The sequence below is a fragment of the Gasterosteus aculeatus genome, chromosome 13, assembly GCF_964276395.1.
Source record: "Gasterosteus aculeatus chromosome 13, fGasAcu3.hap1.1, whole genome shotgun sequence".
Taxonomy (NCBI): Eukaryota; Metazoa; Chordata; class Actinopteri; order Perciformes; family Gasterosteidae; genus Gasterosteus; species Gasterosteus aculeatus.
In genome coordinates this window covers 20,961,043-20,984,109 of record NC_135701.1, presented here as the reverse complement: position 1 = coordinate 20,984,109, position 23,067 = coordinate 20,961,043, and the positions used below count along the sequence as shown (strand labels likewise).

General features: G+C 49.6%; 1 protein-coding gene and 1 long non-coding RNA gene across 12 annotated transcripts in view; one reads left to right on the top strand and one right to left on the bottom strand.

The window, feature by feature from the left end:
• adamts3 (ADAM metallopeptidase with thrombospondin type 1 motif, 3) overlaps nucleotides 1-23,067 on the bottom strand; it is a 61,745-nt gene that overhangs the window by 36,446 nt on the left and 2,232 nt on the right. For all 11 annotated transcript variants that reach the window (XM_040196055.2, XM_040196056.2, XM_040196058.2 and 8 more), the window contains exons 3-4: nucleotides 21,657-22,066; nucleotides 10,402-10,564 (exon numbers count right to left, since the gene is read on the bottom strand). In XM_040196055.2, the coding sequence (XP_040051989.2) occupies nucleotides 10,402-10,564; nucleotides 21,657-22,066 (573 nt within the window). The remainder of the gene's footprint in view (nucleotides 1-10,401; nucleotides 10,565-21,656; nucleotides 22,067-23,067) is intronic.
• Nucleotides 2,672-5,671, top strand: LOC144386233 (uncharacterized). Its single transcript, XR_013451927.1, has 2 exons — nucleotides 2,672-3,342; nucleotides 3,888-5,671. It is a non-coding gene; the product is annotated as an uncharacterized LOC144386233 (long non-coding RNA).

Sequence of the window (23,067 nt, the reverse complement as noted above, 5' to 3'; positions counted from 1 at the left end):
GCTAGCCCTCCCCTCCCGCTTCGAACGGGACAGAAGGCGCGCCGACAAGATGCAAAATGCCAAATTTCATCAGGAGTCACGAGCAGGTGGGAGCTAAAATAGGCGTCTCACGCCGGCTTTCCCCTTTTGTCATCAAACCAACGGCAGGACGGCGGGTGGGGGAGAGAATCAAAGGAGGTCGATAGGGAAGGAATCAGGTGACCAGGTGCATGCTGGTCCCAGCTGGTGCACCTAGAATCCCAGTAAGGAGGTCATTTCACATCTTCATCAGTCAACTTCAAAGAACTCTTTATTAAGCCGAGCCGCGGCGAAGTAAGACCCAGTGACCCCGGCGGTTCGGCTTCGGGCCGCCGGTCATTCGTCGGGTTTTCTTTTCTTGGCATATTTCTCCTTTGAGAAACACCAAATGGTCTAATTTAGCCATTGCTGCCACAAATCTTTCCCGCTTGACATCTCGTGAGCCGCTGTGAGCGATGTTTGCCATTTTCCTGCTGTTGGAGGCTGCCGGCGGGGGGGGGGGGGGGGGGGCGGCCGGCCTGTTAACGAGTCCACTAACTCCTCCTGCGCGTTGACCAGAAAACAAAATGACCCCCCCCCCCTGCTCGGACGTCTCTCATTCCCGCCGCGGTGCTTCCAGTGCCGATACGGCGCCGTCGATCTCCCTCTCGCCCCCGTCAGGGAGTTCTTTTGTGTTTCTCAGGCACATAAAACCCGGGTAATTAAACTGGATTTTATGGCCGTGGCGCCGCGGCGGGATAATCAGCAGCGGGGGCAAAGGGGCCGGCCCGAGGCCGGAGCGAGACGCCACGCGGGTTTCACAAAGCGCTGCGTTGGTGCATTCGGCCCTTTAACAGCCTGGTGGAGGGTGAAAAACCTGCTCCGCCCCAGAGAAGTAAGACTTCCATGTTTGTCTCTATTATCCTGCTGCAACAAAACCTTTGAATTGGTGCAGCGTTGAAGGTGGAAACGTTCAGCGTGAACGCATCCACAGGAGTTAACTGGTAAAAAAAAAGGCATTTGACATCTAATACACGCTGGAGGGGAAAAGACCAAAGTGGTGCTTGAGCATTCGCCGCCGCGCCGGCTTCTCTGAGATTCATCTCGCGCGGAGCTGGAAATTAGACTCGCGGGGGCGGCGGCGGCGTTGGAAGGTTTCATGTGGGGGGGGGATGAGATTTTACCAAAGGGAAATATCACACATTTCAATAAGCGGTTGCAGCTTTACAGCGTCGGTATTGTTTCAACATGTCGAAGTCGACAACCAGAGGGCGCTTTGCCTTCCGGTTGACCTTTGACATTAAAGGATTGTTATTTGAGGTTTCAATCCCCTGCAATGTTTACAGTACATGATTAACACGCGATTGACCTTCTTTTATGTGTTTACCGAATCCCCGAACATGAAATAAAATCCAGTTTGACGTTGCCAACTAAAAAGGAGCCCAAAAGGTCAAGATGACTCTTGCCGTTTCCTGAAATATGTCCCAATAAAGTGTCAGTTTAAGGGATTCGAGTGCTTATTTGAGGCCAACAATGACACACTTTGACTTTGACTCAAAGAACTAGAAGAAGAATCACGCGTCTCAGTGGGGAGAAAAGGGGGTTTTTCATTTTGAAAGGCTGTGATTGTTTGGAACAGCGGCGGGTTTCTCAGACTATTTCATTTTTTTGTTTTGCCATATTTTTTTCGAGGTGAAGATCGCCTGGCGCTTCCCCCGGGAGAGAAGCTGATTGAGAGCTCCGGCCTCGTGTCTGGGTGTGGGGAACAGAATGTTCCTCTTCTCTGGCACCGAGGAACACCAGCGTTTTATTTCACAAGCCTTCGACCAACACGATGACCAACGTGTCTTCTGTCTTTATGCTAAGCTACGCTAACATCGTCATACCCTATCTGAACCGCACCGGATTATAAGACGCACCTTCAATAAATTACCTATTTTAGAACATTTTTCATACATACGGTGCTTTCGGGGTCCGATCGGTGCTGCGAGGTGCGTCCGCTCCCGCCGCCCCCCTCGCCATCCACGCCTTCAAATCTTCGGCTGCTTTTAGAATAACTTATGTTCCCCGTTAAGATGGTTCAGCTCCTGTAGAGAAAAGGGCGCCGTGTCTCGCTCTTTAATCTCATGAAGTGCTCGGCGAGAACGACAGCTTCGTTTCTCCGACGCGCCCTGAAAGCAGCTCCGTATCTCACGCGCTTGAGCGCCCGCTCAGCATCTCGCCGTCGTAGACCGAGCTTTGGCGTGTTTGGCAGAGCGCCTTGAGCGCCGTGTACGACCAGTACGGATCAACCGAGTAACCAAGCGATCCACATACATAAAGGGCTCCGGATTATAAGCCGCAGGGTCGTTTTTTGAGGAAATTAAAGCCTTTTTAAGGGCGCCTTGGAGTGCGGAAAATGCGGTAATCAAGTGTACACATGTATTACAGGTCATGTATGATCCGAGGCGTGTTGATGATCAGCGTGATGCACGCGGGCGGCTTCGCTTTGCGTCCCACCTCAACCTGCTCCCCGTTTACAACATGAAAAGTCTCTGTGTTGCCGCCGTGCTTATCAGGCGGCTGTGGAGTGCGTTTGTGTGTGAGTCAAAGTCACTGGGGGGGGCAGTGGGGGGGGCGGCGGGGGGGCATCGAGGCAGACAACGGCGGCCCTTGTTGGGGTCGGTCGGTTACAACATGCTGCGGGACTTAGGCTTCATTCATGGCGGGGCGCGAACCGCCTCCCTGGATAAAGTGCTCACTGTGTTTCCTCTCACAGAGTTCAATATGTTTTGGTGACCTGCATCCGTTTTCTCTCCCCCTCTCCCCCTCTCTCCCACTCCCTCTCTGCAGAAGAACAGACGAGCCAATGTGGTCGTTTAAAAGATGGGAGCGATAAGCTGCTTCCACGCTCTCCTCGCCCGACGCAACTGATAAAGTAGTGGGGGGTGGAGGGGGGGTGGAGGGTGTAAACAACTGAAGAAATATTTCGGAATGAGCCAGAGGATTTGGAGCGTTTTCATTCATCGGTTCCCTCGGCACAAAAGCCTGGAAGAGGCCCGCGCCGCTTCCCACGCAGACGCCGCCGTCCATGATGGTGAGAAGGGGAGTGGAGATGAAATGTGGGAGCCGCCGCTGTGGTCACGCTCGACTCACGACACCGACGGCGCGTTCAGTCACCCCCGCGATCTTAAAAAGGAGAAGTTGTTGCATCGGTTTACTGTGAACGCGCGCGCGCTGGTGGGCGGAGGAAGTGGGCGGGGCCGGAGTGGGCGGGGCCCGTCCATCGGGGGCGCGGCTCATGAGCGGCTTTGCGGCGGACTTTTGGGCGGGATGTGAGGGCGAATCCGCTGCAAACATTCACAGGTTGGTTTGGGATTCGCTGAAGCAAAAAAGAACGGCTTACGTGAAGTTTTTGAATGTGAACATTTCCTCAAGTCAAGAGGTTTCAGATTGTAAGAAATGTAATTAAACTCGAGAGGAACTTCTTCATGTAAACGCAGCAGCGGCTGCGTCAGAGGAGCTCGGGTATCTCGTAGTGTTTTCTCGGCAATTAGGGCAAATTGTTTGTCTGTTCAATGTATTCAAATATCCTTTTCACGGCGCGTTTCTTTCGCTGCGATGAGCTCGACGGGAACGAACTCGCCCCTCGTTAGCGGCCACCTCTCACACCCCGCGGGCTGTCAATCACAGCCCACGCCGCGCGTCAGAAGATACCGTGGTTATCCAAGCGCGGCCTTCTTCAAAGGGGGGGGGAGAAGCAAAGAACACATGTGGGTTTCTCTCAAAAGTTTCCAGCTGTAGAAGAGTCAAGCGGGGTCAAATTCTAGAACTACCGAGGGAGACAAACAGAATTATCCTTTTTTTTTTTTTTTTTCAAAACGCAGTTTTGGAAAGGAAAGAAAACGCAGACAATGGATAATTAACTGAAGATGACGAGCAGGAGGGGGGAAACCGAGTTCACCTCCACCCGAGTTGACTGAAGCACTTTGATTCATCTTTCGTCTTGACGAGTTCCATATCACGGAGCGACGGCTCCACGCAGACCTCTGGGAGCCTTTTGTGAGGCTTCTCAAAGAAAATCAAAGGGGAGCCGCTCGCCGCCGAGAGGAGCAACGACCCCGCCAGTCCTCTCGGTGACGCACCTGCATCTGAAGCGAGGAGCAGAGGGAAGAGGGAACGAGAGAGAGAGAGGTTCGCTCTGCCGCGGTCACCGACTTCGAGTGGAACCGGACTACGTCAGGTGGAGTGATTACCCGACCCAACCTCGGCCCATGACGCGTGCCAGGCATGCTGGAGGGCCCACGCGTGTCACACGGGGAGGCTCCGCATTGATCGGCACTAATATCGGTGCTGAGGCTCGTGCTGCAGCCGGCTGTCCCGGTGAAAGAGACACTTCAGCACCATCAGGCTCCACCAACGTCCTCCTCCAGCCTGTCTCTTGCCAGCATTTACACTCACGGATCTTGAGTGTGCTACTCGCTCTCCTGCAGGACTAAACGCTCCGGAGCGTTCGCTTTTTTTTATTCCTTTTTTTTTTTTTTTTCTCTGCCGTCCCTAAAACGTTTTTTTTTTTTTTCATTCCAGGCGGATCACCAAATTCCTCCACGCCTCTGCTTTCTCCGCGTGACAAACACAGATCACCGCAGAGTTCTCTACTCGTTCCCGACTCTATTTCCACCACCACGTGAAAATGGAACCTAATATCCAGGTGGTGCGGAGGGTGAATCCCTCACCTGGGCGGCAGGCCAGACACCAGCAGAGCGGATCTCTGGCGCACTGAGGAGTCCAGACAGTCACTGCGGCTGGAAGCCTCACACACACACACACACACACACACACACAGGCTGCATATTAAACCTCTCAGTTATAGCAGAGCTAAAACCGTTATCATTTGATTAGTTTACTAACCAAAAATGTTAATTATTTAGGTGTTTAATGCATTCAAAATAATGCATGGTTCTTGACTCTTGGGAATTGTGACACTTTGACGCATGTATACAATTTGACGCAAAAAGGTATATAAGGTAATAACTTCATGGTTATTAAAACTGAGAGGGATTCAAATGAAATATTTTGCATTTGATTGGACAGCGAAAAGGTGAGGGGGGGCTTAAAATGTAGCTGCACACACACAGCGGCCTCCCCTCATTGGATGGATGTCATGACATTGCTTGTGGAAGGTGTTTTGTTCAGTTTTGTGTTTTTCTTTTTTTAAGAGCCCGCTACCATATAGCTATAAAATAAAATTGTTTGCTTGTTTTTCATGCCACGTAATATTATTATTGCCATAGTCTGCAGGTGGATGGCAACAGTCGCAGTCTACTGCGTCGGGTTGAGCACCAGTGAGCAACCAGAGGAAAACAGATTGATGGAACTTGAAATTTGTCTTCGGAGAAGGAACTTTGTGATTCCACACAAGTCATTTTGGCTCCAGAAAACTCGTTTTGTGTCCGTGAGCAGCTCTCCAGTTGGAGCGAGTCTTGGCTCTTGACATTGATGCAGACGACAATTTCCTTTGTTGAGCGGACAACCGGCCGCAAGCATCATTATCACATGATCTTTATGAGAAGTCAGTTGTATTAATGCGAGCACACTTTTGTGTCTTATCTATTATCTATATTTATGTCATTATTATTATTATGAGCAGAAAGTGTTTTCCCTGTTTTTATTGAATTGCATATATTCTCTTTTTTAGCACTTCAGTCCATAAATCCATGCATATTTACACGCGCAACTCACACCTTCTGGAGGTATCAGATATCTGCCGTCCTTTGTGTATAAATACCAAAAAATCCAGTTGGAAATCAAAGAGAAGAAGACTTAAGACGCAACGTAAAAGATAATCTGCCGTGGATGGACAAGGAGCTCCGCCTCTTCTGCCGCAGCCCCGCCTCCTTCTTGGTGGCCCCGCCCCCTGTGTCCCAGGAGCAGAGCTTTGAATCTCCTCAAACTACAGCTGAAACTGGCTGGCCACACAACAGTGAAACTAATCCCGCGCTGACCTGTAGGGAGGACGTAACGTGTTCATATATCCGTGGCTCACGTTTGGCTCAACGACTTCATTAACTCCACCGTGAAATATGAATCAGGAACATCGAGCGTCTGTCTGAGCATCGCCAGTCCGTGAAATATGCAAGACGTGCAACACTGTCGACGGTTCGTGTGGAGCGTGAAGTGCACGGTGAATTTTATGTTATTTGATGTTGTCAGTACTTCCACGTGCTTCGTGTAGACCATCTCATCCACTTTATACAGATATACTTATAGACCGTATCAGAAACCTGTCGACTCAAACAGCTACAACTAACAGGCCAACTTTAAACCTCACAGCTTTTCCCGTCTGGGATCAACACTTATTGGAGTTTTATTGCTATAGAAACCTTTTAGAAAATAGCAGAATGTTAACAAAAAGAGTGCCTTCTGACAGGTTTTATGATCTATTCCTTATCTTGAGTTCTTTAATATAAAATCCCCCCCCTATAATCACGCTGTTGATGCAGCAGAGCTCGGTAAAGAAACAACGTGCCGTATGACTATAAGCACCTTTAGGCTGTGTAATCCTCTCGCTCCCCGTTTGCTTTCTCTGGCAGCTCATATCACAGAAATTTGTTTGATAGGAAAACAGAAAATGCTCACGGCTGTTTTACTTGCAGGGACGACGGCGGAATCTCCGTTTCTCCAAAAACTGTTTAAACTGAGAAATTAAGCAAAGGCGTTGAGCGTTATTTACCCACGACCCTGATTCCCACAGTCGAGGCCATGTCGTCAAACCAGCTGACCTCCGGGCAATAGATTGCAAAGACACACGGGGTCAAAGGTCACCGGTGTTTGAGTTTCAATGTCCGTCAAATTCCACAACACCGGACAGCCGAACAGCTACGAGAAGGTCGAGATTATCGAGTTCGAAAGTGCATCTTTGGCACAAACAGGGACGAGAAATCCTTAAATGAGGTGAAACACATCTTCTTAAAATAAGCCCGTCTGAAGTCAACTTCATCCAACCTCACTTATTATCAGTGCTGAACCTCATTAGCGCTCCTGTGGGAGCAAATCCCTGCAGCCATTTAAGAAAGGACCTGCTCAGTAATCACGCGTGTTACGTGACATGCTTCTTGAGCACGAGGATCCATCATACATGTCTGATGGTTCATTGGCCGGCAGAGAGGAATTATCTTGTGAATATTTCCCGTGATGCATTTCGGAGATGATTACGTGATTCTTTTACGTCGTCGTTAATCTCCAATGATTTCCCTTCATTTCAAATGAACTGATTGTATTTTTAATACAATCGGGGAAAAGGGGTTTTCAGGTAATTCAGATAAAAAATTGGATATCTCTAGTTTGATCAGAAACGTGGTTAAAGTGAGGATACTCGCACACCGTGTGCCTGTGAAGCCCCTTAAAAAATGGATGTTGACTTGTTCTCACCGCCTGCAGCAAAAGCAACGCTGCGTAAGTCCACGGAAGCCATTGCATATCCCCGGCAGTGAATGCAACAATATCCAAATAAAAGCAAAACCCAAGATGCAGTCTGTGCAAATGGGTTTTTAAATGTACATTCAACTACATGAAATGTCATGAAGAACCAAAGAAAATCCGGATCTTTTCAGAGATGTACAAAAGATTGAAAAATGTTTTCAGGAGCCGTCAAGCCGACAGAATAACAAACCGGACACCTGCTCGTGCAATTTCCCCCAGCGAGCTGCTCGGGAAGCTGAGACGCGTCTGTGCTCGTTACGGAGAAGACGAATGACTCCCTGGAGGCCTTCGCTCACACAACGTTACCTTCCATACTTGACCACCGATTGATATGAGCCATGACATTTGATCAACACCGGAAACCGGGACACAGGAGAGGAGCGCCGTCGTGCAAGCATCGCAATAAAATAGTAACGGGATGTCCAACCCAAGAATGGGTTGCCAGTTTCATTTCGTTTTTAATATGCGGGATAAATGTAGTATCCAACCATGTATTATTCGATTAGTCCATCCCCGACACCTCGCCCCGTCTACCTCTCTAGAAATGTGTGCTTGGTTTCTGAGAAACAGACTCCATCGGACCCCGGAGATCTCGTGGTATCTCCTCCACCTCCTGCTGTTTGATTAATGTCACACTAGCAATCAGGGTCAAATGCTCCCTCATCCGTCTCCCCCGCCTGAGTTAGGAGGCAATTAACAGATGAACACGGTAGAAGAAATTAGCATCAAAATGATCATTCGCTAATTGAAAAAAACACGTTAGTGCATGCAGGATGACATAGCTTGTATTTGTCACAAGTGAAAGGCTTTATTAGACAAGCATAGGTCAGGAAACATCTGCATTACGCAGCTGTGGAAACCTGTGAGATGCAGGACTTGGAAGCGGACCGTCGACCTTCATGCAGTACTGACTTGCAGAGAATTCCCATGTTCATTACGTAGATCTACAAATGAATCAAATGAAATAACCCTTCTATTTTGAAAAAAAGATTTAATGATTGATTTATTTCATAATTTTGCATTTATAGATATTTTTTCCCCTTGATTTTATTTAAGCCCTTAAAGGGGCTCTACCAGCGGCTGCAGGTATGTTCTGTTCACACCTGTACTTTATATATATATATATACATATATATATGTACAGGTGTGAGCATCCCTGTGCAGCAGCTCTAAACCCCCGTCGGGCGGCGGGTGGACTCTTTAAATGTAGCAGCGGAAGAACATAAATTCGCCCCGACAGGGGACCTTGATGCCGTGAAAGAGTGAAAACAAATACTCTTTTACGGACCACCTCAGTACACGAGCGCGGCGTTTATCGCTGTACAACGCGCGCACATTTATTTTGATACGGGGATCTCGAGCTGTCAGGGCGGCTTCCACCACGAATCCCGTTTCCAGTCAATGATAGAAATGAGATTTCATCCTCAGGTCGGCGAGATTGTCGCCTGCTGCTTGCGACGGTCTATTTTTGTCTTTATTTCCGCCGCTGACCAAAGAGCTCCAGCTGCCGGCACAAAGACGAGAAACCAGCACGTGGTTTCTGAACGATGAATTGAGAGGCTGATTGACTGAGAGCTCTGCGGATGCACTTTTTTGTCTGCACGACAGCAATCATGCAAATCTCTTCCCGGGGCGGAGGATGTTTAAAAGGAAACGCCACACTTAGCTGTAAATATGAATATATACATTCTCCCACTACTCCTTATGCTCCATAGAACATGAGGAGCGACCCGCGGAAGCTCCTGAACACAAGGGGAAGTTCCTAATTGGAACGGATGTCCTTCACAGTCGACGTGACGCTTGACATGTTGCTTTACGTAGCGGCATTTGTTTGGTTTAGATATGTAGGGCACGCTGGGTATTTAGAGCAAGCAGCCGAAGCTGTTATCATTGGTAATAATGCCACTTCTGCAGAAAACACCGAAGGTCACCATGCAAAAACAGCGTTCCCCCACGCACGTGCACGGCGATGCGAGGGCCGAGGGTCACGGGGGGTCACGTGACAGTTTGTCAAATGAAGTGCATCCCCGGCTCAAAGCCGAGCCAACGTCTCGCGTCCTCGCTTGCTCCTGCGACGCAACGGCGATCCGTCAGCGTTATTGCGTGAAGCAAATCCCCACATGATCCGGTCCAAGAGGTTAGTATTTCACGTGCTGTGAGGTTCTAACTCAGCAAAGATGTCACGTTAACTCAACTCTTTGGAACCAGCGGGACAGGATGAGTGTTCGTTAGCTGTGACTGCCGTGGGTTTATGACGTCCGGTCACAGTGAGGAGCCGCTAATGTTTTTATGGAATAGCGGCTTTGAGTTGTTTTTTTTGTTAAATCATGTTTTCTGGCAATTTGTAGGTCTGTATGAACTGTAATTCTGCCTCTGGCACAGGAAGACGATGTCCCAATTACTTTCAACGCCAAAAATACATTCTAAATCTGTCAATAATTGTGTGCCGTGTTGCATAAGGCCGATGAGGGACCAGACTAATATACCCTTCACTTCCTGAAAATAATGACCAAAAAATACCACCTTCTTTGCATGAAAGCCTGCCGGCTTCCCTCACACATTAGGTGCTTCTAGACTCTAGTATTAATCTAGAGGGTGTTTGAGACGCTACCGGGAGGTTTGTCGTATTTCATGTGGGGACAGAAGAAAAGGTGCGCTTGTTGTAGTGCAGTGTGCGGCCCACACGGGTGGTCACACCCCTTTTAGCAAAGTGTATGTGGGTTTAACCGCTCTCATGGGATTTACTTATTACACGTGCATTTATTTCCAGATCAAACTGTGTTAATTTCTTTTTGTTTTGTTCATGGTTTGCGAAGGCAGGTGGCTTTAATTAAGCGCTGATGACTTTAACAAAAACGAATGGAGTGAAACCAGGACACAGCTACGCAGGTACAGAACATAGTGCCATCGTGCTCATGGCAACGGGAGCAGTAACGGGCCTACCTGGTGGCAGGTCGTCGTCGTCGCCGGGCGGGTCGGCGGGGGGCTGCAGCAGGGCGGAGCGCCGGTAGACCACGTGGACCCGGCCCTGGTGCTCCAGCTCCTGGGTGCCTCTCTCCAGCGGCTCGATGAAGTACTCGTCTGCGTCGGTGCGGATCATCCCGGCCTGCAACGCGACAGCCGGACGGTGAGTCAGAGAGGCGAACGGCCGTCTCCAAACACTGACGCTTATCAAACCCCATGCAAACCCTTTCAGCGCTGAACCCGCCAGCGAGGTCACACATCCAGATGATTCAGAGCTGCGAGCGGAAGTCCTCTCTGTCCTCCGGGGGAAATGAAAACTATTGCATTCATCCGGATGGACTCACACCAGAAACACCTGCATTAGAGTCATGACGCATCCAGCCGTTTAGTCCGGATGATTTCTACGTCCTAATTACCTGTTGGGTTCTTTTTCGCCGTGACCTTGTTCATGTTTTTTTCGGCAGCGTACAAATCTGTCTGCAATCTTCGGCTCGGTTCCCCGGCAGCGGCGGCGGAGACGGCTCCTGGTCGTTAGTGACACATCGGAAGGGAATTGCTTTGTGATTGCTAACCTGCCGCCGCATGACTTCCTGCAATGACAGGCCGCTCGTGCCCGTAGTTTCGGGTCGGACATTTGAAAAAGGGGTTAAAGCTCTTCTGCTAACAAGATGATGCGCAAACAAAGCGCGAAGTACGGCTCGTCCAAATACAAGTGATCACAAACTCGCACTGCAGGCAACACGTCGTACTAACCATCTTTAGCGCTGCACAAACGGCCAGGATAGCGTGTTGTCGCACGCACCATTTGACCCACAGCGTGTTTTTTTGATGACATCCACCTTCATTAACAATATTAGGTAAGCTAGTTAACACAATGTTTATGGGTCATTAGTTTGTTAACCATCTATAAAATGATGGCATTACTAATCATCAATACACTATTTATTATCATGTCACAGTTGACAGTAAAATAAGTATTAAACAAGAGAACTATCTTTGTTATAGTGACGGTACTATAAACTCCACTGCAACAAGTACTACTACTTTGTAGGTTTCCTACTACAAACCTACAAATGTGTCTAACTTGTACAAATGCAAATGCTAGTCAGAATGCTAATGAATTCAGAATGCTAACGAAGCCACGATGCTACAGAAGTCGGAATGCTAACAAAGTCAGAATGCTAACGAAGCCAGAATGCTAATGAAGCCGGAATGCTAACGAGCTTCGGCTTCGTGGGATCTTTTGCGTCATTGAGGATTTAAATGCAAAATAAGAACAACGTTGTTAGAGAGCCGGTTGCCATGGCAAAAATAAATAAGAAAATGTGTGCTAACTCAACGTTAGCGGTGCCCGCTTTTGTCACATCGTCAAACAAAGACATTCTTTGGAGGACTGAAGCGGTTCTGTCGATCGACCTTTTGATTTATCCGTGGAGGTTTTTCCACAAAAGCACCACTTCAAATCAAATCAAAGAACCGACCAATCAAAGCTCGGCGTGCTGGTCGTTAATATTACAGCAGCCGCTGGCAGTTGAAAGAATGAGACTAATGCTGCTGAGCAACACGTTGGTACCTGTGTAATTCCGTCAGGGTTATTATTCCCTAGATGAGGCATTAATGTGATAAATGTTTCAACGGTTCCCTTCTGATTTGGATGATGTGATTCTGTGAACCACATCGAGGCCCCAAGGCGTCGCACGAGGAGCTACGAACCCAACATGCGTCGGTGTCGATGTCGGTGGCGGTTGCTACGACGTCCATACGTTGCTTTTGCAGTAGATGCAATGGAAAGATCTGGACTCGACGGCTCCGGTGGCAGCTGAAGGTTATTAAAAGATGTAGTGAATATATGGTGAATTTTATTTTTAATAGATATGAACCAAGAAACCCTCCCAGTTCATTACATCACGGAAATTATTTTTTAAGTTACAATTCTTTAACTATGCAAATTAGTCACTATCTTATTAAATATGAGCAAATTAACATACATTGACGTTGACATATAGATTAGACATTTTATTAAAAAATATTCATGGCTAATCAGGCTATGAATAATATAAGAATGAATGCCACTGTGTATGAAGAGGAATAAAGTAATGAAGTGGAGATTTCTGGCGCGCGGCCTGATTGGTTGAACAGCCTTTAAGGATGTGTTTTGTAAAATGATGTACTGAATAAAACAAATGGATATCCCCATTAAAGACATTCATTTATTATTCATTCTTTTGGAGGATCTACATATGCAAATAGTCTTTAGTGTTATCTTGGAGGTCTGAAAGACGTCGCGTTATGGAGAAAACGTCTTCGCCTCTTGTGTCTCGCCAATTACAATCAAAGCTGCTTGATCGGACGCCATTAATGCAGGAAAACGCCGAACATGAGGAAACACTTTTAAATGGTTCTTGCTGCCTCGGGGGGGGGTTTCTGCTCGGCTCATCGTTGCTCATTGTCCCGACACCTGTAGGCGTCGCCCACGGCAACGAATTATACACTTCCTGTACGTCCGCCCATGCCGTCTGCGACGCACCAATTAGGACCCCCGGTTTCCCTCTCGTGCGACCGGCTGGCGGGATTATCCCGCATGAATTCTTCACACCCGAAACAACCCCCGCCCTCCGTCTTCTTGCTTTATCTTCTCCGAGCTCATCCCACACCTCCGTCTTACAGTCAAAGTGAAAGAAGAAGCCGTCTCTTGTTCAGCGGTTTTAAAAAAGGGTAAAACCCCGAAAAGTGTAGAGGTCTTGATCCGATTCACATCAAATCTGACCTCCGGGCGCCAGGTCGTGCAAACGCACCGGCCGACGGTTAACGGGCCAAAGAGAGAGAAGAAGTCGTGAATCTGTCTGCCGCTGCTCAACCAACACCTCGCCAACGCCAATGAGACGAGGAGCTGACCTCCATTCGCTGATCAAAAGTGTTTAGGCAAACACCGAAAACACGCCGAATAAGGCCATATAAAAAAAAAAATCTATATACACATATGCAACCAAGTCTTTATTTCATCCGAATTCTTTCACCAAAGCAGAAATCCGCCCCCGTCTCAGCGAGCGGATTGGGCGCCAGTAATCCAGCGGCGAGCTCTCACCACGTCCCGCCGACGGAGACGTAAGCGGGCGATTGGACGCGGCGGCCCTGAGATTATTATTATCTGGAAGCAGTCCGAGGGAGAAACGCTCCAGCGGAGGACGTCCGTGGCAAACGAGGCCCAAGAGGGAGGCAGAGAGCAAAGCCTCTTTATACACGAACGCTCTCAGGCTGGCGGGCTTTTGTCCGCTGATTGATTCCTTCATCGGTGGAGTTCGGATCAATTCACACTGGCACTTGTGTGATTAGCGCAAAAGGTTGGTTTTCCAACGATAGGAGGGCCGGAGGAACGCGAGGAAGTACAGGCGTCTGAAGCATCATGTATGCGAAGAGAAGAAGCTGAAGACCTCGTTTTCTCCTATTTGTTACTAGTAGATCAGGATTTTGTGTTAATTGGTTCAATGAGTCAAGCTGTAAAGCTGTTAAAGGAGTATTTAATTTTAATGTATCATGATCAACAGCAGTTGAGTATTAATGTGCGGTATTAATAATCTGATTAAGTAACCAAAACCGCAGGACAAATGCAGAAGATATTCCATATTTGCCTGTGAAAGGGAGTAAAGTAGCAAATGGTGCAAAGTGAAACTTGCAGTGAAAGCCGGTATTTTGAGTAAATACACTCTGTTACATTCCACCTCCGCTGTGCACACAGGAGCAAGACGGGATTAAGCACGACTCTCTGAAATCCATCCGAGATGAGAGTCACAAATGTCACGTCTAATCCACCGGCTGCGGGACCAAAAGGTCGACGCCGCTGCAGCTCTCTGGGAGCATCGGTCGAGGGGTCGACAGCTGCTTCTGCTGCTGCAGACGAATAAATAAAGGAGAGAAACAACTGAGTGCAGCGAAGTAGGATTCTGCTCTCATTGTCACACAGTGGGAGCACATTTGGACGGATGCTGGATGAATAATAAATGAGGACTCCCGAGAGGGGCTCCACTACCGGGAGTGACGTGATGCAATCATGCAATCATCTATGAGATGCAAGGCTCACAGGAAGTGAAATATCCTAATATAATAGAAGTGAAACCAGGAGACTGACTAATATTAAAAAAGGGCCGTTGTTGTTGAAGGACACTTCCACCCTGCTGCTGTTCAAAGATGCATGAGTCTTCAGGTTCCCAGCTTTCAGAAGATCAACTCCAACATAAGATCTACTTACCGGCGTTTTCTAAAGCCGCTGAGGAGGCCAAAGGTCGCGATCACTAATTGATTCATTGGACGGTGGGAATTAAAAGGACTTGTTGCGGAGCAGAGCCTTTGATTTACGGATTCCCGTTAGGACCTCGGGAGAACTTCAACAAATGCAGCCTGCCGACCGCATTAAAAGAAGAAGAATGTGTAGAACAAAGCGTAGAGTGCGTTTGTCTGAACGGACCCGCATGGGCAGCATTCACGCGTCACGTCACCCTGATGCAAACTACTCAGCACTTATCATCCAGGGATCTCTTTCACAACACACACCTCGGTCCCTGTCTCAGGGAGGGAAGTCTGCGAGTTAGAAAACGAGTTAGAAAAGTTGGAAATGCCTCAGGGACGAATATCTGGCAACAAACCCATGAACAGTGTAGGAAAGAAAAGTGGCGCAACAACTGGCTTTAAAAGAAAAACACTTTCACATTTCTGAATAACTCAAAAGGCCTCTCTGCCATCTGCAGTGGCTCCGGAGCTTTTCTGGCGGCTTGTTGGGTTTCGGGGGGGGGCGCAGGTGTCGGACAGAGGCTTTGCCCCGGTCGGTACCTGAACGCACCCCTTCAGAAAGAAAGAAAGAAAGAAAGGGATGTCGGTTCAACATCCCGAGCAGACAGCTCCCGCCTGCCAAGGAAAACATATGGGATTCGGCCCGAAGGGCTCCGGCTTTTCAAAAACAGCCTCTTTCAGTGTAAACTTCTTAAGGAGGTCGCTATGAAACGTGCTTTCGTTTAAAAAAAAAAAAAAGGTTCGAGGTACTGAAACGTTGAGCCGGGAGGACACTGCTACCTTTCACCTCGGTGTTGTTCAAAGGTGTGTTTGCTTTTTAAAATGTGAGCAAACCTTCGTCATCATTACCTGCCATTTTAATCCCCGGCCTTTAAAAGGACCTGGGGGGGGGGGGGCACCGTTCCCTTTGTTGTTATTGGCAGGAGGGTGACTGAATGGAACTAGTTTAGCGAATGCTTCACAATGATGTTCACAAACAGTTCCATCTGGGTTTGAAATTCGGCCTCTGAGGAATCGAAGCATTCTGCCTTCAGTCAAACGTTGGGACGCTTTACAGATAATAAACCGCCGTTAATGAGCTTTTGTTCAAAGCTGCACTGTGGGAAACAACATTCAGACGCGTTTCACCCGTGTGTCTTTTTCGCTCCACCGCGCAAACATTTGCACGCGGCTTTGAGGAGGCTCCGAAGCGTCCGCACTCGAAAGCGTAAAAATAAAAACCTTGAATGGCCCTCAATGTCCGCCCGTCACCGAGGGCACCGAGTGCGGGCTCCTCTTGAGTTGATCCAGGTCATGGTTGAAGCTGTTCAAACACATAAATATCGGCAGCACGGGGCTGCAGCGGAGCCTGGGACGGGGGGGGAACCGGGCCCTGCGCGTGCCGGCGTGCCGCCCCTCACCGCCCCTCGGACTCCAAACCCAAACAGCTCTGGGGTCAGGCCTCTGCAACAAGCCTCGGCTGAGTCAACAGGGAGCGTTAACAGCCGGCACTGAATAAAACTCTTGTGCCCCGACTGCAGCTCGCCGCGGGGAGGAACTGGCCCGCTTTCTGTTTCTAATCAAATAGGATATTTTTTTTTCCCGCCTCTTCACCTTCCACCTCTGCAGCTGCGAATGCGTCGGTAGCTGTGCGCATCCAGGATGCCCGCCGGGGTCTCCCGAGGTCAAACGTTTACGCCCTCTGACCACGCGCGGCTCTCCGCCCCGTCTCACTTGCCCACTATGTCGCGGCGAATGAGTCCCGGCGGCGTGGGCGGCGTCCCCTCCGAATGGCGCCCGAGGCTGGAGGGAGGGGGGGGGGGCAGACGGCGTCAGGTTCAGATGTCCTCCGACGGCTGCGTTACCCATCAGGGCTGCAGTGTGCGCTTACACACACACACACACACACACACACACACGCTCACCGCAGACAGAGGAGGGCCTCGGCGAGCGGAGCCGATTACGCAACGTGACACACATTTAGAGGTGGCCAAGTTTCACAGCGCCGCCGGCGGCGAAGCGAGAGTCGCAGTCGGCGGCGGCGGAGTCGCCCAGTCGGTGCTGATCTCAGGTCAGACGCCGTCTCTCCGGATCTGTCAGCCGACTGTCACCCCCCCCCCCCCCCTCCCACCCGCCCCCCCCCAGAGCGGGAGGAGGCTTCTTTTTGGTTTCCAGCTGTCCTGCTTGGCGGAGATGAAGCAGTTTTCCACGGCTGCTCTGAGGCATTTCCAGCAGCGCTCGCCGGCGCTTCGTGGCACGCAGACGCGCGTCACGCTTGAGCTGGAAGTGAACAAAGGGATTTTTTTTCTGATGTTCCATAATCAGGGGAAATTGTGGGGGGGGAACCTTGTCAGCGTCGAGGCCACCTCCAATCATGGCACCGGGTCAAGGCGTAATCCGTCAGCGACGCCATGGCGACGCGGAGGCCTGTCACTCTCCATCTGACTTATCACGGTGCATCTTTCGCCGCACAACTTTAACCGTAACGATCTAATTTGGCTGCTATTAATCACTTTGTTCACACTCACAATGCAATAAGGTTCATATAGTTTCATAGCTGCATTGAGAATAGAAACTGTTTGTATTTCATCTTTCTCGCCCTTGTGTGAGCAATAATAAGTTCTCCTTCTTCTATCTGACCTTTCAAATGCAACTCGGACGGATCCGACGTGGCGTCCTCTTGTTTGAGGCTCACAGGTGCCTCGAGCAAAATGTCAGCATGCTAAGCTAACGCGCTCAAAGGGACCTGGCATTGCCAACATGTCACAGCATCTTAGTTTAACCGTTTTAGCATTGCTGATTATAACTAGAGAACGTTTTTGTTTTGTTGTTTCTGTGACACTTCTTCAACTACACGCCACAAATATAAAGCCCGCGGTGGCTCTTTAGGAGAAGTCACGATCAACACGTTCATCCTCTGGGAAACATGAAAGAGGGTTGAATTTCATTGCAATCCATCAAACAGCCGTTGATATTCTTCAGTCCGCAGCAGAGCTTTGCAGTGAAAACATTTCAGTAAACTCTGTTTCATCTTAAAACTATTGCAACACAAACTGAAGTCCAAAAATACAGACGTGAGAAGCTTCCCCTCCACGATAAAACATCTGCAGTATGTGACCGTTTGAGGGGGGGGGCACTGCTGACATCTCGTGGTCTCTCACATTCCGCCCTCGTTTTCCTGGAACCTCTTCCGTTTTTTTTTCCGTTTTTTTTCAAGAAACGTGTTCTGTATGTTTCAACCACGTGGAAAAAAAAGCGAGAAAACCAACCGTCCCCCGGCGGTAAACGCAGCGCTGAACCTCGTAAAAACAAAAACAAATGAGCCACCTTGCACAAGAAAACCAGCCTCCATCGCAGACCAGCTGTGTTCCGAGGATCCGACACTGTCATTACATCCCACGAACGGAAGCAAAGGCCTCACGGAGATCGTGTTCCCCCCCGTCAAAAAAATGTGAAAAGACGGTTTTAAAGGTTTCAACGGCTCGAGCGTCACCTCTTTGATCTTCACGAGCACGAGGTACAAGATGGCTTCAGGTTGGACGTTCTGGGATCAGCCAAGATCGATCTCGATGAAAAAGAGAAAGAAAAGTCTGTGAATCTGTGAACAATAAGAGAAGATGCATCAATGCTTCCTGGTTTAATTTCACGCAATCCGAAAAAGCATCACAGGCGGAGTGATTCGGATTCGTGGACTCGAACCGCCTCTTTATTCTCTTTCTCCTTTATTTGAAATAGATAGAAGAAGCTGTTTGAGCGCATCCTGAGCCCGCGGCTGACGCAGCAGAGACTTGATCCGTGTTTCATGCAAAGTGTCAGAGCCTAAAGATCCGGCAGATTTAACTTTCATCTTTTCAGCCTCGATGTCTCGACCTGGCGTTTCCCTTCAAGAAAAGTCCGATGAATTCCCAACAGGCCGACACCTTTTAAGGGACAAAACCAATTCCCAATGAGTCGCCCACGGCCTCCTTTGAGGGTCCAATGATCACAATGACGCCAACACCTAAAGAGCTTGTTAGACGTTGGGAGGATAATTGATAGGACCCAGATTCCAGAGAGCCAAACAAACAGTTATTTTCAGTAAAACGAGACCTTTTCTACTGTGCTAATGAGATGAGCAGGGATTCAGCTTCCGTAGCAGAGACCTAAAGGAGCCGACGCACTGTTTGCCCTGCGTCGTATTTGAACTCGCCCCTCGGCTGTGACCCCCCCCGACAGATTTGTTTCCCAATATCACCGAAGAAAAAAAACAAATCAGAGAAGGCGGAGGGGCCGAGTTGAGCTCTGATGTGTTTCACTCCCCCTCCCCCTCCAAGGTGCCTCTGACACGCATGAAACATGATGTCCGTCTCCCACACGGGCCGGCAGGGATCAGCGCCCCCTCGCCTCTCCCCCACGCTGCTCCGGGGGAGGAAGGGGGGGGGGGGGGGGGGGGGGGGGGGTATCTGCCTCATAAGCATTTAGCAGCCTGCAGCGAAGGCTTCCAGACAGCAGCCTGGCTATAATTAGGAAACAGTAAAACACGCACCTAGCGAGGGCCAAGGCTGCCGCCGGAGATCAAAGAGCAAAGACGGGCGTTTTTTCATCAGCAACCACTGGTTAGCTGAGTGTTTGATCTCCAGTTGTGCAGCGCTGCATGCTCTGAATTCAGGCTCCACACCAGGCTAAAGCCCCCCCGCCCCCCCCGGGTTGAATGTCCCACACTACATGACCGAGGTGCTGACCCAGAAACCAGGTTATATTCATTGAAACGTGCCGTTTTATACCGTTGTGTTTGTATCTTAATAATATCATTCTCGTCAAACCAGCCTTCCAGCGGGCAGAGGGACGGACGTCTGATGGCCGATGGCGTCTTCTTCAAAGTGACATCCTGCCCCGACGGTGTTTACAAAGCCGTGCCCTCGCATCCTGTGCGGACCCCCCTCTCGGGCCCCCGCAGCTCCGCCGAGGGTCGACCATAAATGTCTCGGCGAGGCTGAGCCGCCCCGAGTGATGAACGGCTTCCTCCCCGCTGCAATCAAAAGGAAACGGGGCCGATGTCGACGTGAAGGTCGGAAGCGGGAGATTGAAGCGGCAGCTCCCACGGAGGCGTTCCAGACATTCAGAAACTTTACATTTTAAAAGACTCACAAACCACCTCAGGGAAGAAAATCTATAGAATTAAATGATTTAAGTAAACAGCCCAGAAGGGAGAAAAAAGAAACTGGATGTTGAATCGTAAAGTCACATCTGAAAGACGAGGTGGACCTCGCGTATTAACGTCAACCCGGTGAAGAAGCGTCGTCTTGCAGTGTCCTTGGTGACCACCAGGGGGCGACCCCTTCTGAGCCCAATAGAAGTCTATGGGGAAATTATTCTACTTCTCTTGATTTATTTCCACAAGAGTTTATGGTCGCAACCTCTAGTTTCGAGTCTTCTTCAACACTGCATGATGTTCATTTAGTAAATGATGGTCCATTTAGAGTCAAATAGAATAAAACGCTCTTATTTTGTGATTTACTGATCTAATTTTGCAAAAAAGTGAATTTTACTTTTAGTTTCCCTGAATAATGGACATAGCTTCCTCAAATTAGGAGCATTTTTATCAACATTAAAGACCCTTCTTAATGCGGGCTTTTAAGGCGCATTTACTGACGCTCTCATTAGCTGGAAATGGCGTCATCGGTCTTTGTGCTCGTTCACGATCGATTGACTTCCCTTCTTCCCCCCAGGTGTAAACGCACTTTGTGACCTCTGGTTTGAAACGTGTCGAGTTCATTATCATCATAACCGCAGTGATTTACCGAGAGGGTTTGCAGTTCTCTTATATCTCGGTATTTTAGTGGTGCACCAGTCAGCGTTCTGCTTGTCAATGTGCAAGTTTCCCTTTTCCAAAAGAGTCGGCCTGTTTTTTACTCAAAAGCAATGTGAGCACCACACACTTCTTCTTGCTCCTGAAAGGAGCTGCCGAGCGCCGCCTTTTGATATGCGGCAGCGACGGCAGCGCTTGATGTTGCCGTCTTGAGTCACAGTCCCCGAACTTAACAACAGAGGAACCGGCACGGCGCACCAAGCTATGAAACGGTAGACAATCCAGGCAAACACCATCGAGGAAACACGTCGTTAGCGGAATGAGGCTGGTGTTGCTTCCTCTTTTTCAAGTCAAAGACTCCCCTGAAGACACTAAGACCGACGATGCGTTCATCATACCAGATGCCGCCTGGTGTGGCTGATGTCTTCATACGACTTCATTTCAATGCTCGTCTACAAACAGGTGCATTTGTTCATTTTTTTGGGGGGGGGAAACAAACACACAACAGCTGGACAGATTGCAGGTGCATCACACCAATTAATCTCAGCCAATAAAGTGCTGCCGAGCTCTTGTGCAGACAGCACCTGTCCGCAGGATGGATGTCTCCAGCAGATCCGCTGTTGATGGTAAAACAACAAATTAACAGCGGCTTTGTCTTCTAACAGATTGCAGACGGCCCTTGTGGAGTTGTGCGTTACACTACCTCTCTTGTGTTGCCTTTTTTTTAAAGTCTCCAGCATTCCTGCGGAGAACTTCATTTAAAGTTTTTGAGGCGACACAGAAACGTCTTGTTGGACGACTCAAAGAGATTGTGGCTTCAGGTCATCACCCGATTTCTGTTCAAGTGTTTTATGACGGGTGAAGGGGGGGATTGGTCCGCTGACTTTTGTGGAGCACAAAGGGGAACTTGTGTTTTATGTTGGGAAGGAGTTTGGGGCGAGGGGGGGGGGGTTTCGTTGGGTTTTGTGGGCGCAATAGACGGCGACTCACCCGTGACAAACGTCTGCACAAAAAGGCCTGAAGAGCATCCGCGGGGACAATGTGCTGTAAAAATGCCGACCTCAGGAGTTACGGACTCTTAAAACCCATTAGAGGAGAGTTGATAAGGTCACGGCACTTGTGCGGTGAAAAGGTTTGGACGGGCTGGAGCACCAAACGAGCTTTATGGCTGAAGACGACTTACCAGTCCGTCGCAGTTGTTGATGGCAACCGAGGCGCCGGGCACGTCCGTGATGTCGCCGATGAAGGTGCAGTCTGTCTTCAGCAGCTCGCGATGCGGATTCCTCTCCGTCTGGTTGCCGCCCTGCTCCCCCCCGTCGTCGGTGTCGGCGGCGGCCGGCGTCTCCTCGTGCCACTCCACCACGGCGCCGGGCGCCACCAGCCGGTTGTTGGGCCGCAGGCGCAGGTGGAACTCCTCCCCGAAGGCGGAGATGTTGAAGAAGAGCTCCTGCTCGGCCCCGCCGGGCGGAGGCGCCTCCCGCTTGGTGCGCTGCTTGTGGGCGGCGGAGAGCAGGTGCGACAGGTAGCGTCCGTGGGAGTCGGTGCTGAAGGGAGTGATGAGGCCGTATTCCTTCAGCCGGCTCCTCAGCCGGTCTGTGGAGAGACGCGGCGGAGGTGTTACAACCCGTGCGCAGAGACGTGAGGGGGAAGTAAAGCAGGAAAGCTAAACGCCGTCGGGTTTCGGCACTTCCCAAGTATCTGGTTCTAGATCTGGTTTTAGTCAAAACCAACAAGTATTCTACCTGGCGCTCGCGTGCGTTTGATCGACATGCGCGCGAGGAGCTGTCACGCGCCACACCCGCCCGCAGGCCCGTTGTTTCGCCGGCTAATTTGCGGTCGGCTCAATAGCAACCGGAAATCTGCGGGCCTCGAAAAACCGAGGGACGCGTTCGCGCAACGCAGGCAGCACCGCCCGAGGGGGCCGGTTGGCTTTGTGGGCCGTAACGCCGCCGGCGTGGGGGGTGGAGGAGGGTCGGTGGAGCCATGAGTCAGGGAGGAGCCGAGCGCCGTTCCGACGCTTAATCCTCAGGGAGGCCCGGCTCTAATCTGGAGAGCCATTTCCCCCTCGGAGCAGGAGGAAGACAAAGAGCAGGTTTCCAGACGCTGTGCTGCGTTATTCAGACCCACAACACGGGTCCATTATGGTCTTTTCTTAAAGCCCTGAAAACTTTCAAATTGAACTAGAGTTCAGTTTATTCAACATATAATCCTTATGATTTTCGTGGAATCAAACATTAGCCATTGAGTCGATCTTCACTCAGTAATTATCCTCCTTTAAAGTGGATTTTTTTTTGTCTGCCATTCCCACGCTGGACTCCAACTGCTTTCATAATCATGAGGGATTAATAGAAAGGCGCACATGCAATCCAGAGATGTCACTAATACCAGTTTACTGTTTACACCCGTATTGAATTAAAGTCCTTCTCACAGCTTGGGGGGGGTCTGTGCTCTCTGAGCGCTCTTCTAGTCATCATCTGCTATGTTTTGTCATCTATGGACTCAAACGAACGTAAATTGCTCCACGATAGTGAGTTTTGTTTCACCAGAGGGTCATTTGTGGTCCGTTTACGCAGAGCCAGAACCGGAGAGAAGAA